Raw genomic sequence first — 17,356 nt, 5'->3', positions numbered from 1 at the left:
ACTTTGCTAATTTTTATTTGAAAAAATATTCAAAAACTACCTGAATTATAAGCTAGATCTAAAGGAGGAAAACTACGCTAACTTTTCTTTAAAAAAAATATTTAAAAACTACCTTAAACATAAGCTATATCCAAAAGAGGAAAACTATGCTAACTTTTCTTTAAAAAAATATTTAAAAACTACCTTAAACATAAGCTAGATCTAAAAGAGGAAAACTACGCTAACTTTTCTTTGAAAAAATACTCAAAAACTACCTTAAACATAAGCTAGATCTAAAAGAGGAAAACTACGCTAACTTTTCTTTGAAAAAATACTCAAAAACTACCTTAAACATAAGCTAGATCTAAAAGAGGAAAACTACGCTAACAATTCTTTGAAAAAATATTCGAAAACTACCTTTAAACATGATTTAGATTTAATAGATGAAAACTACGCTAACATTTCTTTGAAAAAACATTCAAAAACTACCTTTAAACATGATTTAAATTTAATAGATGAAAACTACGCTAACATTTCTTTGAAAAAACATTCAAAAACTACCTTTAAACATGATTTAAATTTAAAAAAGGAAAACTACGCTAACATTTCTTTGAAAAAATATTCAAAAAGTACCTTAATCGAAAGAGATAGCACACGAAATTAAAAAGTTGCATTTAGTCATCCGTTTCTTCTTCATCAAAGTAGCGAGGCGTTTATGCACTTTTTATTCTCTAAGTTATCTCTACTTACGCAAATGGCTTTTGTTTATTTCAATGTAAAACTTTTCAAAAGAGTATTTTGTTAAAGATTATGCTGCAGGGGCTGTGTAAGAAAACTCTGGTGACCTTTCTTTAAGAAAAAGCAACTAAAGTAGATGTGCGCCTAAGAAAATCCAAATTGCGATTCACTAAATTAAAAGACATATACAACAAACTTTAAAAGTGAAACTATTTTTACAAGCGTATTTGGTAAAGATGAAATGTTCTTATGACATTTTAACGTTACGAAAGGGATTTTCTTCTGTTCAAATATTTATTACAATTTAAAGTGTTAAATAATGTTACAGAAACGACCTAAAACGCCTGTTGTATTAATTTAAACGAACAAAATAGATAAAAAAAAAGAAAAACTATCATTAAAAAAAAAAAAGTAAAAAAAGAAAAGAAATAGAAGTTGAGGAAAAATAAAAATAAGAACTTCTAACAAAGAGCTCTTCTTTTTATTTTTCAGATTTTAGATGCTTAATTCCTTGAATGAAAAGTTGAACTGATGACTCACTACTAAGGTTGTTCCTAGCCTTCCGTTCTCAAACTAGGCCATTCTGAGAGGCTGTTTGATTAAGTACCGTTGATAGTAGTATCGCACGTAAGAGACTTCTAAAACTCTGATTATTATTAATTCCTGGAATGAAGAGATGACTTCATACTCACTAACGAGGTTGTTCTTAGCCATCCGTTCTTAAACTAAGCAAAACAGTGAAGTTGTTTGATTAAGTATCACAGTTTGCTGATTTGCACATGCACCATTGCCGAAACTGTGATGCTTGGTTCCTTGATTGGATTGAAGAAGCTCATCACCATGCATTTTACAAGCTGTCCGTTGTTATGTTTTGCAATTCAGTGGTTCTGTTTTGCAATTCATTTTCTGTTTGTTTAAGTATCATCGATGGTGGTGTCGTGCATGCAAACTTTCCGAAACTCTGATGCTTGTTTTTCTTGAATGGAGAGATGAGCTTATACTTTAGGTGACTTTTAAAACTGCAGTAATTAGTGCCTCGAATGGAAAAACGAACTCATTCATTACAGACCAAGGTTGTTCCTGGCCATCCGTTAACATATTAGGCAACAGTACAGCGAAGCTGTTTGTTTTACAAGCTTTTGTCGTTTCGAGAAATCACTACATTAAGCATTCGATGGTGATACACGACTGATGGCCAGGTTCTGATTTTCGAATGAAAAGAAGAGTCGCATCCGACCACCGGTCGGCTTTCGACGCAAAACAGCTGTACACACTCGTCCAACGATCCAGTGACTAACTGTTGCAACGAGAAAGTTAGCTTTATTTGTCGTGCAGATTGTCCGCTTTGACGTAAAATGCTAGAAATTTGCTGAACGCTCGGTTTGCGCCGCCCAAGAGTCATTCTGTTTCTGCGTTGCCAGCGTCTGTCGGCTAAATACAACTGTAGACTCCGCGCAAGCTTTTTCACCGCAAAAGTTGTACAGAGCCACACCGAAGGCTAAAATCGACTTTAAGGTCGAAGGTTAAAATCGACCCTAGAGGTTTGAAAACGACGTCACGAAATTTTCAAGACATCATCGAAGAAAATTACGGCGGCCAGATGCAACTCTTAGTACTAACTCTACTAATCTTAGTACGTTAAGCATTCCAGTCGAGAGATCAGACGTTTTTTCGTCACCTAAGAGACCGGCCGATGCGTTTGCGACGCTGCGGAAAGAAAGAAGATGGCAAACCACAGGGTTGTTACCGTAACAAACCTCCGTGAGTACCTCCATCTCGAGTGGCTTTTGAAGAAACGTTCGTTTTAAACTCAAAGGGATGGTTGTTAAAGCTCACAAACGCCTGGTTAACGATTTTCTAACGGCAGACACCGTGTTTACAATGGATACAGACCGATTAACTGAGCCCAAAGCGCAAGATCTATCAGAAAACTCCTCTAGGTCGATGCAACGAGACGACTAGACACGTGCGTCTAAAGGCATTTTACAATTGAAGGACGCCCCTCGTGGGCCCTTTAACCCTAACCCTAACCCTAACCCTAACCCTAACCCTAACCCTAACCCTAACCCTAACCCTAACCCTAACCCTAACCCTTTAACCTTAACACTAAACTCCTGCTTGATATCCTCGTCCCCAGGTTTCCAAACCGTAACCCCAACCCCCTCTAATCCTAACCCCCTTACCCTCTAACTCTCCCCCCTCAAAAAAACAAAAAACATAAAAAAGCAAACAAAACGAAAAAAAACTTGCTTCCCTCCTCCCTTTTAGCTCTAGGATGCAATACCTTTTTGCCGCCCTCCGCTAGAAGGGAGTAGGGAGTAACGAAAGCTTGACATCAAAGTAGCGTTTCGTATGAGATTTGTTTGCCAAAATTTGAGCGTTTTTAAAAAAGCCAAGACTTCGTCAGAGGGGTTTCTTCTTTTCTCCTAAAGCTATCGATCGATTAAAAAGCTCAAAGCAAAGAAATTCAAAACAAAATACAAAAACGGGAAGTTTTAGTTTCTGCACCACAAGCCAAGCACTAGTTCAAACTGGAGATAATAAAAGGAAATCGAATGATCTCACTTCTCAAACCACTGAGCTGCCATTGGTTGGCTGTTTAATCGTTGCGATTGGTCGGCAGTTTTATCGTTGGAGACCATTGAGAGATATAAAAAGAATTTTTTTTTTGAGCACAACATTAAACGTTAAATCGTTAGATGTTGTTATAAAGGCACCATTAGAATGCGATGTCCTCAAATATTTTCCTCGATATTTTAATAAGTAAAAAAAAACAAAACAAAGTCTTGCAACTGGCGAAAACTTTCAATAAGCAAACAAAGCAACAACTTTCCTTTCGAGTTTTTTACATTTTAAACAAAAGACAAACAAAGAAAAAAAACAAACAAAAACAAAAACAAAAAAACAAAACAGAAAAGGGAGAATGAGTGAGTCGACTGATTTCGCTCAACTGTCTTAAACGAGAAGTCATAAACGTTTGCTTGTGCCAGCAAGTTGCAAATTAAGTTGTAAATGAACTGCACCGCAAAAACTTAACCACAGTTTATTAAGCATATTAAGCCTTTGCTGACATGTTAAGACATTTTAAGCCTTTGCTATTATCATGAGGCTTTTGCTCCACGAGCCAAAAAAATACGCTAGAGTTGACAAACTGCATCGCGGTCGAAAAGTGTAATTACGCCAACACTTTAATCCGTTTTAAGCATTTCGTTTTCGCACGAACAACAATTAAAGCAGCTCGTTGAGCTTAACGACGTTCGTATTTTTTTTCAAAGCCAAAACTTCGGCTATAAGTAGAGTAAAGAGGCACTTCGAAAAACAACAAAGCTGTTCGCAGTCGATAGCAACGAGCGACAACATCTCTGCGAGTCTGGCATCAAGGTAAACAGTTTTTTTACATTTCCATTTGTTAGTGCCACTTTTGTGTACATTATGTATTCAAAAATTTCTTGCGGACGCTAGATTTTTCGTTTTCAATGAACAACAGTTGCAACCTCTAGCCGTTTGCTAAAACAGCTTGCTAGGACAACCAAATCAATCATATGTTGTGAAAATTTCTTTTTGTTCAACTGACTAAGGAAGATCGAGCGAACGCTTTTTTTTTATATAACTTGTTTGTATCATATTGCTATTAAGAAAACAGCGTTGTGTATACTAAACGTGACATAATTGGCAATTATCCGTAACTAAAAATAAGATAGAAATTACAAACTTGATACCATATTTTAATTACTGTAACAAAACTAGACGTCATCGCGTGAGAAAATAAATGTTTATGACACATAACCTATTTTTTTGTTTTTTTTTTTCTTCTCTTTTTTCCTTTTAATCTCTTTTCTTTCGTCCAAAAAGCGTTTTGATTTTTGCCTCGCCACAAGCGATGAAATCGATAAAAAAACCTGCTCGGACATTCTCCATTCTCAACAACAAAAGCAATCGAAGTTCTAGCTCTCGAGCACGTGCGCCAACAGGTTGATGAAACCGTTCAAATATGCTCGATCGCTAGAATTTAAAAAAAAGAAACAAGCCAGAAACAAACCAAAATAAAAAAAACAAAAACAAAAATGAACATCTTTAGAACGCTTAAATTTTATAAAATATTTTCCTCTGCGTTTTTAACCAGCTAAACTGTCGTAAAGTTTTTTCGGTGCAGTTCATTTAAAAAACTTAGTTTTCAACTTTTAAACGTTTTAGACTTCTCGTTTAAGGCAGTCGAAAGAAATGAGTCGACTCACTCTCTCTCTCTCTCTCTCCCTTTTCGGTTTTGTTTTTGTTTACTTGTTTTTGTTTTTTCTTCGTTTGCCTTCGTTTGCCTTTGTTTGCTTTTGGAAAAGTTGTCGCCATGCGAGACTTAGTTTTTTTTTGGCTCAATTTGTGATTAAGTGAAGTTCTAGTCTTGAAAGTGTGCAAAGTGTGGGCCAATCTGGTGGCTGGAGTGATGACACGTGAATGCTGGAAATTCCAGACTTTGAGCGGATTCAGCGTACATAGAAAGAAAATGTAACATTCACGTGGGTCTCTCCTAAGCTTGCCATTGGTCGGTCTGCTGGCCTTAAGTACCCCCCCCCCCCTCAACGTCACGTTTGCTCAACTTTCTCGGTCTTTGGCGCCCAAAGAAAGCTCGAGGAAGGATAAAAATGGCGAGGTTTCGGTACTGCGTTTTCTATTTTTCCTATTTGTTTTTGTTTGTTTGTTTGTTTCGTTTGTTTGTTTATTTATTTAATTGTATTTTTGTTTGTTTCGTTCGTTTGTTTGTTTGTTTGTTTCGTTTGCTTCGTTTGTTTCGTGATGTTTTGTTTTCCCTTCTTGATGGCACAAAACAGAAGCAAACAAGACTTTCGGTTATGTTCGGTTATATTCGGTTCAATAAAAGTTTGTTGGTTTCTGTACAACAACAACAACAAAAGTCCCTCTGTCCCTCAAAAGCAGTTTCTCCTCTGTCCAAAAAGAAGAGCCTCTTTGTAATCGATCTTGTCTGAATGCAGCTCTCCTTTTGCCTATAGGTTTTTATTCCAACCCTTGTGTTGTTGTTAGTGCCATTGACACTTGTGTCAGCCATGTTGTTGTTATTGTTATACTCTGTAAAAGCAGTTGTTGCTGTTGTACTTGTTTGTTGTTTCTAAGGACACTGTTATTGCTGCTGTTAGCGCTGTTAGTAATCACCCACTTGGCTTGTATTTTTGTTTTTTGTTTTTGTTTTTTGTTTTATTTATAAACACTCTCTGAGTAAGTGATGCTGTTGCTGTTGTTGTTGTTATAGTTGCAATGAGTGTTTGTTAATGTTCCCCCACTTGGCTTGTATTTTTGTTTTCTGTTTTGTTTGTTTTTTTTTTTTTTTTTTTTTTCTCAACACTCTCTGAGTAAGTGATGCTGTTGCTGTAGTCGTTGTTATAGTTGCAATGAGTGTTTGTTAATGTTCACCAACTTGGCATGTTTATAATCTATTTTATTTTATCAACACTCTCTGAGTCAGTGATGGTGTTGCTGTTGCTGTTGTTCTTATTCTTATTATAGCTGCAATGAGTGTTTGTTAATGTTCACCAACTTGGCTTGTTTATAAATTATTTTATTTTATCAACACTCTCTGAGTCAGTGATGCTGATGGTGTTGTTGTTATTATGCTTGCAATAAGTGTTGTTAATGTTCACCCACTTTGCTTGTTTTGTTTGTGCTTTTGTTTTTGTTTATCAACACCCTTTGAGTCACTGATGCTGTTGCTGTTGGTGTTATTATAGTTGCAATGAGTGTTAATGTTCACCCACTTTGCTTGCTTTATTTGTTTGTTGTTGTTTTTTTATCAACACCCTGCGAGTTAGTGATGCTGTTGCTGCTTTTGTTATTTTACTTGTAGTTATAGTTGTTACTGTTTAGCCACTTTGCTTGTTTTTTAATCTGTTTTATTTTATCACCACTCTCTGAGTCAGTGATGATGTTGCTGATGCTGTTGTTGTTATTTTACTTGCAATGATAGCTGTTACTGTTCAGCCACTTTGCTTGTTTTTTTTGTTTGTTTGTTTGTTTGTTTGTTTTTTTATATATCCTCTGAGTTAGTGATGCTGTTGCTGATGCTGTTGTTGTTATTATGCTTTCAATGAGAGCTGTTACTGTTCACCCACTTTGTTTGTTTATAGTCTGTTTTATTTTATCAACACTCTCTGAGTCAGTGATGCTGATGCTGTTGTTGTTATTATGCTTGCAGTGAGAGCTGTTACTGTTCACCCACTTTGCTTGTTTATTATCTATTTTATTTTGTCAACACTCTCTGAGTCAGTGATGCTGATGCTGTTGTTGTTATTATGCTTGCAATGAGAGTTGTTACTGTTCACCCAATTTGCTTGTTTTGTTTTTTTATTTGTTTTTTTTTTTTTTGTTTGTTTTTGTTTTGCTTGTTTTTTTTTATCAATACCCTCTGAGTCAGTGATGCTGTTGCTGTTGTTGTTGTTGTTGTTGTTGTTGTTGTTGTTGTTGTTGTTATACATGCAATGATTGTTGTTACGGTTCAGCCACATTGCTTGTTTTTTTAATCTGTTTTGTTTTGTCAACACTCTCTGAGTCAGTGATGCTGATGCTGTTGTTGTTATTATGCTTGCAATGAGAGTTGTTACTGTTGTAGTTATGTCTGTCATTTGTCCTTGTTAGCAAGTTCTATTTGCCCTCTCTTGCCTTTTTTCAACACAGTTTCTTTCTTTGAGTCATATGGTTGCGAGATCCTCTCAAACTCCATCTCTTTATTTATTTGTTTCTTTTTTTTTTTTTTTTTTCTCATTCTCCTTCTCATAATAGCAATCACTGCTGCCACCATGCATGTAATGCTAGTTGCTCTCATTCTTTTTCATTTGCTAGTGGAAACTTTGTTTCTTCTTGTTGCTCTCTTTTCTTTCTTTTTTCTCTTTTGCAGAGGATTCGAAAAAACACAGCTCTTCCCTGCAGTTGTAAACATTCCAGGATTGGATGCAGGCAGAAGAAAAACACTCTCACTAACTGTTTTCTTTTTTTTTAGCATAAACCGTTGCAAACAAACACCTGAACATGTCTTCTTCACAAGAAAACAACTCTGTTGTTGCCCCTTCTCCGAACTCTAAAGCGAAAAAAAAGAAAAGAAGGCAGTCACAAGAACAGAGAGACTTAAAGCTCAAAAACAAAGTCAGGGCCGCATTAGTTGCAGCGTGTGGCTCCGTAAACAGGGTTGTACCTTTCTATGGTACCAAGAAGAGGTACGCTGTTAGCTGTCCGATGCCTTTGTGCAAACATTCGTCCACAAGCATTAAAAGACACTTGACTAAAAAAGATCATTCTTGGACTTTGGATGAAGCTTCCATCTTTTACTCTGCAATGGTCAGGAAGTTTCAGCATGCTCGTCTCGAACGCAAGTCCGGCTGTCCAAAACCTTACCCCTGTTTGCAATGTTGGAAGTATTACGACCGACTGGACATACACTTGAAAGAGACTCATTTCTACGATTCCAAGACGATCAAACAAAAGATTGCAGAGGCAAAGCGATACGACAACGAGAAGCTCTATGTCCCTCAATTTATTCGACCTGCCTTCTTTGGTATTAAGCCAGTAGCTGAACAAGCGTCTGCATCAGGCTCTGCATCCTCTGCTCCTGGGCCTTCCTCCTCTTTTTCTTCTCCGGTTCTTTCCTCTGATCCTCTTTTAAGCTTGCCCTCATCAGTTGCTGGTTCGTCCGAGGCTCCTTCTGCAAACCACTGCACCTCTGTAGAAAACAAAGAGCTGAACACCGAATCTGTCCTAGACTCTGATTTTAATTCCTTAAAGCACTTGGTTTCCAACTCCTCCGTCTTAACAGAAGATAAGAGACTCTTGTTTCAGCTGGACAAAGATGCTTTTCACTTTTATTACCAGTCAGCAGATGAGCTCTTCAGAGATTTTGAAAAGTGGCTTGTGGTAGCCAACAACAACACTTTGTCACAAGCAAAGATCTACAAAAATGCAGTTGTTGAAATATTGACATGTTGTGACAGCACGCTGACGCTGCACCCGAACGCTCTCACCAATTCCAACGTTTTGGAGGATAGATACTTTTCCATGCACTTTAAAAACATTCAGCTCAATTCCAAGCTGAGTGAACTTGACCAAACAAAAGCCATGTCTTGTCACACGTTGTACAACCGCCTCGTCTACCTTTGTCTCCTGTTTCGTTTCAGTGAAGCCAGGAATGTCTATTTCGGACTTTCTCATGAGGCCATCCGACGTTTGCGCTGCAAGGTGGAGGAGTTACAAAAAGTGCTAAGGCCCTTTCGTTCTTTGAGGAGGAGCCTTGTGAAAAGCAAAAAATGCATCAACATCATCAATGTCAGTTTGCTGACCGAATATGGCAAGTCTGCATACGTAAGAGAGTTAGTGGAATCGATTAGAAAGCCGTCTCTTACACCGACTAGAGACAATGCTGTGTCTCTACGAAACCATCTTCTGCTCTCTGTCACTGTAATTAACAGTTTAAGAAAATCTAACATTGCTCTTTTAAACATTAGAGACTACATGGCTGCTGAGAAGAGTGAGTGTGGATATTGCATTGTGCAAGAGCGCTACAAAACAGCATACAAGTACGGAGCCAAAAACATTCTAGTGCCGAACGACTTGAAAGTGTTGATCGATATTTATTTGCTGAGATACAGAGACCTTCTTGTCAACGACTCTCACTACATGGCTGCAGACACCAAGACTGTTTTGGAGTTGAGCGACTGCTACAGGCCCCTTTTTCCATCGATGAGACCCAACAAAGACGAATGTGTGACACTCGGTGCAACTAGAGTGCCTGTTTACCAGATGGGTTCCTCTGCTATCTCCTCTTGCCTGACGTCCTGCTTCAGAAAAAGCCAAGTAAACATTCCCATGAAGCGTCTTACTCCCACTTGCATTCGCGGTTCGATAGCCACTTACTTTGCCAACAACAGCAAAGAAGATCGCGAGCGGTTCGCTACACTCTACATGAAGCACAGCAGGAACACAATGGATAGCTTTTATGTGTCCCAGTGGAACGCTGCAGAGGAGTTGCGCTTTGCCCTGGGCATCGGACAGTCCTTCGGAGTCATAGAGTCTTTGACTGTTGAAAAGTCTGAGAGACCACCAAAGAAGGAGAAGGATGTGATGGACTGGCTCCAAACTAATGCAGAGGAGTACGGTTTTCATGAGGTTGAGGACATCTTTGAGGAAGATTTAGACTCCGGTTCTGACTCTGAAGAATGTGCTGCTACTTTCAGCTGTACCACAGTGGTTCCGTTTGCTCCAGCTGTAGAAAACAATGTTCCTTTAGAGGATAGCAACGACCATGCTGTAGATTTCTTGTGTGAACCTACCTCAACTCCTGTTTCGTCTGTTCCATCTGAACAAACAATCGCTGGTCCAGTTCTTGAACTATCCCCTGCTCTTGCACAACTAGTTCCTAATGAACAAACTGTTTGTATGGATGTAGATCAGACTCTAGCTGTTCCTGTTGGCACAGCTTGTTCTCCTCTTGCATTAACATTATTTCCTGATGAACCGGATATTATTGAACACCATGCAAATCTTTCTCCAGTTTACTTTAGTGAGCAAGTGGTTGCCAAACCTGTTTCTGCTTCTCCTTCTCAGCAAGTCGCTTTCTGTCCTTCAAAAGAGGTCTTTTCTGTTCCTCTGACTCCTAGCCTTGTTGCTTTTCAGCAAACATTGGCCAAACCCAGTTTGTTTCTTTCATCTGATCCAGTTTCAGCTGTTCCAGTCCAACAGGCTGGTACTGTTCTTGCAAAGCAGCTCTCACCTTATGCTGTTCAATCTGTTGGTAGCCTATTTAGCCAAAGTCTTGCCTCTACATCCAGAGGTAAATTCTTTTTGATTTTTGATTTTTGATTTTTATGCAAATCTCAACAAGCTTTCAAAAAATGAAAATGCCCAAATCAACTCCTTGCCCTATTTTTATTGTTAAAGCTGTAAAAAAAACAAAACAAACCAAAAAAACAACACAGAAGTGTGTATGTATTTGTTGCAGGACTAATTCTGTGATTGCTTAAATGTTTATACAAGTGAATGATACTTAAACTGATTATGTTTTAGAAGTAAAAGATCCAAGAAGAAAAAAAATCAAGTTGGAAATGCCATCTTTCACTCAAGAACTCATCGGTAATGTAAAACCTAATTTATACAAACATATATAAACACAAACCTCTTCTTGCACAATTTCAGATGGTTAACTGTTAACAAAAACTAGCCATCATTGCTAAGTGCACTTTTAGAAAGTTGTGTCTACCCGATTTCTAATGATGAAGTTAGAAACATGACCGTTAGAAATCATGCACAGCTTGTTATCATCTCTAACACTTAGAAACTGTTGATGGTTTTTATGAATTAGAAAAATGAACATGGTTTTATTTTATTTCAGGATCAACTCAGCCAAGAACAAAGGAAAACAAAGCAGAAGTTAGCCAATGCCATTTAGGTAATCTTTCAAAAACCAGTTATTGCTATCAGTGCAAACAATAAGGTCAACAAAAAAAAAATAAATAAAAAAAAAAACAGAATAAATCTTGTCTTACTTCAGAACCAAATGAATATTTGATTTAATCACTTTGTGTTATGACTTGAGTTTGTAAAATTTTAGATGAAATAGTTGAAAAGCTGAATGCTTGCCCTGGCCACAACGAATGGTTCAACACCAGAAGTTTTCCACGATGTGCAGCTTTGGTGTTGGCATACATCTTGCAAGACGTGTTTACAGATGTAAGCTCAAGTTGCTCGTACAAAGATTACCTTGGCATCTTGGCAAATCATAGCAGTGACAAGCTCATTCATGTCTTGCAAAAGTACTCCTACCAAAGCCATATTAAAGACAAAATTAAAAACATGAAGCTAAAAATTCAAAAAGAGGGTAGTTTAGAAAAGTTTGTTCAATATGGCAATATCGTGAGACCATTTATGTAGTTTAGATAAGTTTGTTCAGTTTGGCAATAAAGATGGGCCTTTTGTGTAGTTTGTTTTATCTATGCTTTTGCAAATATTTTTATCTGTTTCGCTAAAGACATAATAAACAAGAAGTTCTGTTAAACTGTTCTCACATTTCTTATTTAAAGATAGTTCAAACTTTTTTTTATCTTTAAAAAAAAAAGAAGTCGTTTTGTTATTCTGTGAAAACTTTTAATAGAGTTGCATTTAGAATTACTTCTGATGTTTTTAAGAGTTTGTTAAAAAGCAAAATAATATTTCCTGTGATGTTAAACTGCATAAGTGAAATTTAAAAAAGGAAAACTGCTCCAAACATTTTTCGGAAAAAGAAATCAAAACGTTCCTTATTTTAAAAGATCTAGACATCCATTTCTTCTTCAGCAAAATAGCGAGGCTTTTTTATGAACTCTTACTCTCTATTTTTTCATATATTTACACAAAGGATTTTATTTAGTTCAATGTAAACATACATAGAAGTATATTATGTTTTTTGTTTGTTTGTTTTTTTTTATGCAGTCTAACTTTTGTTTCACTTCTATTTTATTTTACGTTTATCTTGTATTTTATCATGCCTTATTGGTTTTTGCGTTTTGTGATGTCAAGCTGCGTAAGCTAAACTTAAAAGAGGAAAACTACGCTAACTTTTCTTTGAAAAAATATTCAAAAAGTACCTTAAACGAAAGAGAAAGCACACGAATCTTGCCATTCAATTCTTCTTCTGCAAAGTAGCGAGGCTTTTTATGTACTTTTGCTCTCTAATTTATCTCTATTTACGCAAAGGGTTTTATTTCAATGTAAACACGTATAAAAGAATACTTTGTTAAAAATAATTTTAAAGGAGTTGCGTAAAAAAAACGTCTGAATAAAGTTTCTTTACAAAAACAAACAACTAAGAAACAAGCGCGCCTAAGAAAAACCAGATCGCGATTCACTAAGTCAATAGACGAAAGAAACAAACTTTAAAAGGTCTTTCTAGACAACAAATTCTATTTTTGGCAATGCAGTTTTTGTATTTATGCAACCTAACTTTTGTTTGACTTCTATTTTATTTTACGTTTACCTTGTATTTTATCTTGCCTTTTTGTGTTTTGTGATGTCAAGCTACATAATCTAAACTTAAAAGAAGGAAACTAGGCTAACTTTTCTAGTAGAATTTTATGTTGTTGGTTTTGTATGCAGCCTAACTTTAGTTTCATCTATATTTTATTTTGCGTTTATCTTATATTTTATCTTGTCTTTTTGAGTTTTGTGTTTTGTGATGTCAAGCTACATAATTTAAACTTAAAAGAAGAAAACTAGGCTAACTTTTCTTTGAAAAATTGTTCAAAAACTACCTTACACCGATAGAGATAGCTCACGAATTTAAAAAGTTGCATCTATTCATCTTCTTCTTCAGCAAAGTAAAGCTTTTTATGCACTTTTACTCTCTAACTTACCTATATTTGCGTAAAGGATTTTATTTAATTCAATTTAAACATAACTAGTAGAATATTATGTTGTTGGTTTTGTATGCAGCCTAACTTTAGTTTCATCTATATTTTATTTTGCGTTTATCTTATATTTTATCTTGTCTTTTTGAGTTTTATATTTTGTGATGTCAAGCTACATAAGCTAAACTTTAAAGAGGAAATTTACGCTAACCTGTCTTTGAAAAACTATTCAAAAACTACCTTTAACAAAGTAGCGAGGCTTTTTATGCGTTTTTACTCTCTAACATACCTATTTTTGCGCAAAGGATTTTATTTAATTCAATTTAAACATGCCTAGTAGATTATTATGTTGTTGGTTTTTTATGCAGCCTAACTTTAGCTACATCTATTTTTCATTTTACGTTTGTCTTATATTTTATTTTATCTTTTTGTGTTCTGTGATGTCAAGCTACATAAGCTAATGTTAAAAGAGGAAAGCTGCGCTAACCTTTCTTTGAAAAACTATTCGAAATCTATTTTTGAGATAATCTAGATTTAAAAGAGGAACACTACGCTAATTTTGCTTTGAAAAAACTCTCGAAAACTAACTTATTCGATAGAGATAGCACACAAATTTAAAAAATTGTATCTACTCATCCACTTCTTCTACAGCAAAGTACTGAGGCTTTTTATGCACTTTTATTCTCTAACATACCTATATTTGCGCAAAGGATTTTATTTAACTCAATGTAAACATACATAGAAGAGTATTGTTACCCGTTTATTTTATGCAGCCTAACTTTAGTTTCGTCTATGCTTTATATTGCGTTTACCTTATATTTTATCTTGCCTTTGTTAGTTTTGTGTTTTGTTATGTCAAGCTTCATAATCTAATCTTAAAAGGGGAAAACTGCGCTAACTTTTCTTTGAAAAAGTACTCAAAAAGGACCTAAATCGATATAGATAGCTCACGATTTTAAAAAGTTGCATATAGTCATCTTCTTCTTCAGCAAAGTATCGAGGCTTTTTATGGATTTTTACTCTCTTATTTACCCAAATTTGCGCAAAGGACATTATTTAATTCAACTTAAACATGCCTAGTAGATTATTATGTTGTTGGTTTTTTATGCAGTCTAAACTTTGTTTCATCTATATTTTACGATTAACTTATATTTTATCTTGCCTTTTTGAGCTTTGTGTTTTGTGATGTCAAGCTACATAGTCTAAACATAAAAGAGGAAAACTACGCTAAACTTGCTTTGAAAAACTACTCAAAAACTACCTTTAACAAAGTAGCGAGGCTTTTCATGCACTTTTACTCTCTAACATACCTACATTTGCGCAAAGGATTTTATTTAATTCAATTTAAACATGCCTAGTAGATTATTATGTTGTTGGTTTTTTATGCAGCCTAACTTTAGTTTCATCTATATTATGTTTTAGGTTTATCATATATTTTATCTTTTCTTTTTGAGTTTTGAGTTTTGTGATGCCAAGCAACTTAAGCTAAACTTAAAAGTGGAATGCTACGCTAACCTTTCTTTGAAAATCTATTCATAAACTACCCTAGACAAAAGCTAGATTTAAAAGAGGAAAACTACACTATTTTTACTTTGAAAAAACTTTCGAAAACTACCTTAATCGATAGAGATAGCACACGATTTTAAAAAATTGCATATAGTCATCCACTTCTTCTGCAGCAAAGTAGCGAGGCTCTTTATGCACTTTTTCTCACTAGTTTGCTTATATTTACGCAAAAGAATTCATTTAATTCAATCCAAACATATATAGAAGATTATTATTTCACCTACATTTTATTTTACGATTAACTTTTATATTACCTTTCCTTTTAGTGTTTTGTGTTTTGTGATGTCAAGCTACATAAGCTAAACTTTAAAGAGGAAAACTACGCTAAGCTTTCTTTGAAAAACTATTCAAAAACTACCTTAAACAAAGTAGCGAGGCTTTTTATGCACTTTTACTCTCTAACATACCTACATTTGCGCCTAGGGTTTTATTAGATTCTAGTAGATTATTACGTTGTTGTTTTTTTATGCAGTCTAACTTTAGCTTCATCTATATTTTATTTTACGTTTATCTTATATTTTATTTTGTCTTTTTGAGTTTTGTGTTTTGTGATGTCAAGCTACATAAGCTAAACTTAAAAGAGGAAAGCTACGCTAACCTTTCTTTGAAAAGCTGTTCAAAAACTACCTTAGACATAATCTAGATTTAAAAGAGGAAGACTACGCTATTTTTGCTTTGAAAAAACTTTCGAAAACTACCTTAATCGATAGAGATAGCACAGGATTTTAAAAAGTTGTATCTAGTCATCCACTTCTTTCACAGCAAAGTAGCGAGGCTTTCTATGCACTTTTACTCTCTAACATACCTATTTTTGCGCAAAGGATTTTATTTAATTCAATTTAAACATGCCTAGTAGATTATTATGTTGTTGGTTTTTTATGCAGCCTAACTTCAGCTACATCTATTTTTCATTTTACGTTTGTCTTATATTTTATTTTATCTTTTTGTGTTCTGTGATGTCAAGCTACATAAGCTAAACTTTAAAGAGGAAAACTACGCTAACCTTTCTTTGAAAAACTATTCAAAAAGGACCTAAATCGATATAGATAGCTCACGATTTTAAAAAGTTGCATATAGTCATCTTCTTCTTCAGCAAAGTATCGAGGCTTTTTATGGATTTTTACTCTCTTATTTACCCAAATTTGCGCAAAGGACTTTACTTAATTCAACTTAAACATGTCTAGTAGATTATTAAGTTGTTTGTTTTTTATGCAGCCTAACTTTAGTTTCATTTATATTTTATTTTACGTTTATCTGATATTTTATCTTGTCTTTTTGTGTGTTGTTTTGTCAAGCTACATAAGCTAAACTTAAAAGTGGAAAACTACGCTAACCTTTCTTTGAAAATCTATTCAAAAACTGCCATAGACATAAGCTAGATTTAAAAGAGGAAGACTGCGCTATTTATGCTTTTAAAAAACTTTCGAAAAATACCTTAATCCATTGAGATAGTACACGAATTTACAAAGTTGTATCTAGTCATCCACTTCTTCTATAGCAAAGTAGCGAGGCTTTTTATGCACTTTTGCGTTCTAATTTATCTCTGTTTACGCATATGGTTTTTGTTTATTTCTATGTAATGAAATACAAAAGAGTATTTTGTTAAAGATTATGCTGCAGGAGCTGCGTAAAAAAACTCTGGCGACCTTGCCTCAAGAAAAAAGCAACTGAAAGACATGTGCGCCTTAGAAAATTCAAATCGCGATTCACCAAATTAAAAGACGAAAAGAACGAACTTTAAAAGCTCTCACTAGACATTTGTGTTTATGATAGGCAATGCAGTTTTTGATTTTATGCAGCCTAACATTTTTTTCATCTATATCTTATTTTACGTTTATCTTATACTTTATCTTGCCTTTTTGAGTTTAGTATTTTATGATGTCATGCTAAATAAACTATACTTTGCTAATTTTTATTTGAAAAAATATTCAAAAACTACCTGAATTATAAGCTAGATCTAAAAGAGGAAAACTACGCTAACTTTTCTTTAAAAAAATATTTAAAAACTACCTTAAACATAAGCTATATCCAAAAGAGGAAAACTATGCCAACTTTTCTTTAAAAAAAAATTTAAAAACTACCTTAAACATAAGCTAGATCTAAAAGAGGAAAACTACGCTAACATTTCTTTGAAAAAATATTCGAAAACTACCTTTAAACATGATTTAGATTTAATAGATGAAAACTACGCTAACATTTCTTTGAAAAAACATTCAAAAACTACCTTTAAACATGATTTAGATTTAATAGATGAAAACTACGCTAACATTTCTTTGAAAAAATATTCAAAAAGTACCTTAATCGAAAGAGATAGCACACGAAATTAAAAAGTTGCATCTAGTCATCCGTTTCTTCTTCATCAAAGTAGCGAGGCGTTTATGCACTTTTTATTCTCTAATTTATCTCTACTTACGCAAATGGCTTTTGTTTATTTCAATGTAAAACTTTTCAAAAGAGTATTTTGTTAAAGATTATGCTGCAGGGGCTGTGTAAGAAAACTCTGGTGACCTTTCTTTAAGAAAAAGCAACTAAAGTAGATGTGCGCCTAAGAAAATCCAAATTGCGATTCACTAAATTAAAAGACATATACAACAAACTTTAAAAGTGAAACTATTTTTACAAGCGTATTTGGTAAAGATGAAATGTTCTTATGACATTTTAACGTTACGAAAAGGATTTTCTTCTGTTCAAATATTTATTACAAT

The 17,356-nt window shown here is 34.7% G+C and overlaps 1 protein-coding gene and 1 long non-coding RNA gene across 2 annotated transcripts; one reads left to right on the top strand and one right to left on the bottom strand.

Moving 5' to 3' along the window:
* The first annotated feature begins 5,299 nt into the window (after window positions 1-5,299).
* Window positions 5,300-11,752, top strand: LOC149882453 (uncharacterized). Its single transcript, XM_090067429.1, has 5 exons — window positions 5,300-5,368; window positions 7,718-10,537; window positions 10,771-10,836; window positions 11,096-11,152; window positions 11,315-11,752. Exons 2-5 carry the CDS (start codon window positions 7,747-7,749, stop codon window positions 11,632-11,634), a joined length of 3,234 nt encoding a protein of 1,077 aa, XP_089923555.1. The 5' UTR covers window positions 5,300-5,368; window positions 7,718-7,746; the 3' UTR covers window positions 11,635-11,752.
* Window positions 7,702-17,069, bottom strand: LOC149882452 (uncharacterized). Its single transcript, XR_016445191.1, has 3 exons — window positions 16,948-17,069; window positions 12,327-12,421; window positions 7,702-11,522 (listed from the first exon to the last, which is right to left on the bottom strand). It is a non-coding gene; the product is annotated as an uncharacterized LOC149882452 (long non-coding RNA).
* Between the last annotated feature and the right edge of the window lie 287 nt (window positions 17,070-17,356).

The sequence above is a fragment of the Hydra viridissima genome, unplaced genomic scaffold (assembly GCF_058129835.1).
Source record: "Hydra viridissima isolate aposymbiotic clone 2 unplaced genomic scaffold, HvirCarnegie_v1 scaffold_11, whole genome shotgun sequence".
NCBI classification, from domain to species: domain Eukaryota; kingdom Metazoa; phylum Cnidaria; class Hydrozoa; order Anthoathecata; family Hydridae; genus Hydra; species Hydra viridissima.
Note: the sequence above shows the minus strand (reverse complement) of the source record. Positions and strands in the feature narration are given on the sequence as shown.

What these genes read in the sequence shown, in the direction of transcription:
- LOC149882453 (XM_090067429.1), top strand. Translation starts at nt 7,747, where the DNA reads ATGTCTTCTTCACAAGAAAACAACTCTGTTGTTGCCCCTTCTCCGAAC. An exon ending in TCTTGCCTCTACATCCAGAG is followed by an intron (nt 10,538 to 10,770) that starts GTAAATTCTTTT and finishes ATTATGTTTTAG; the next exon opens with AAGTAAAAGATCCAAGAAGA. An exon ending in AGTTAGCCAATGCCATTTAG is followed by an intron (nt 11,153 to 11,314) that starts GTAATCTTTCAA and finishes GTAAAATTTTAG; the next exon opens with ATGAAATAGTTGAAAAGCTG.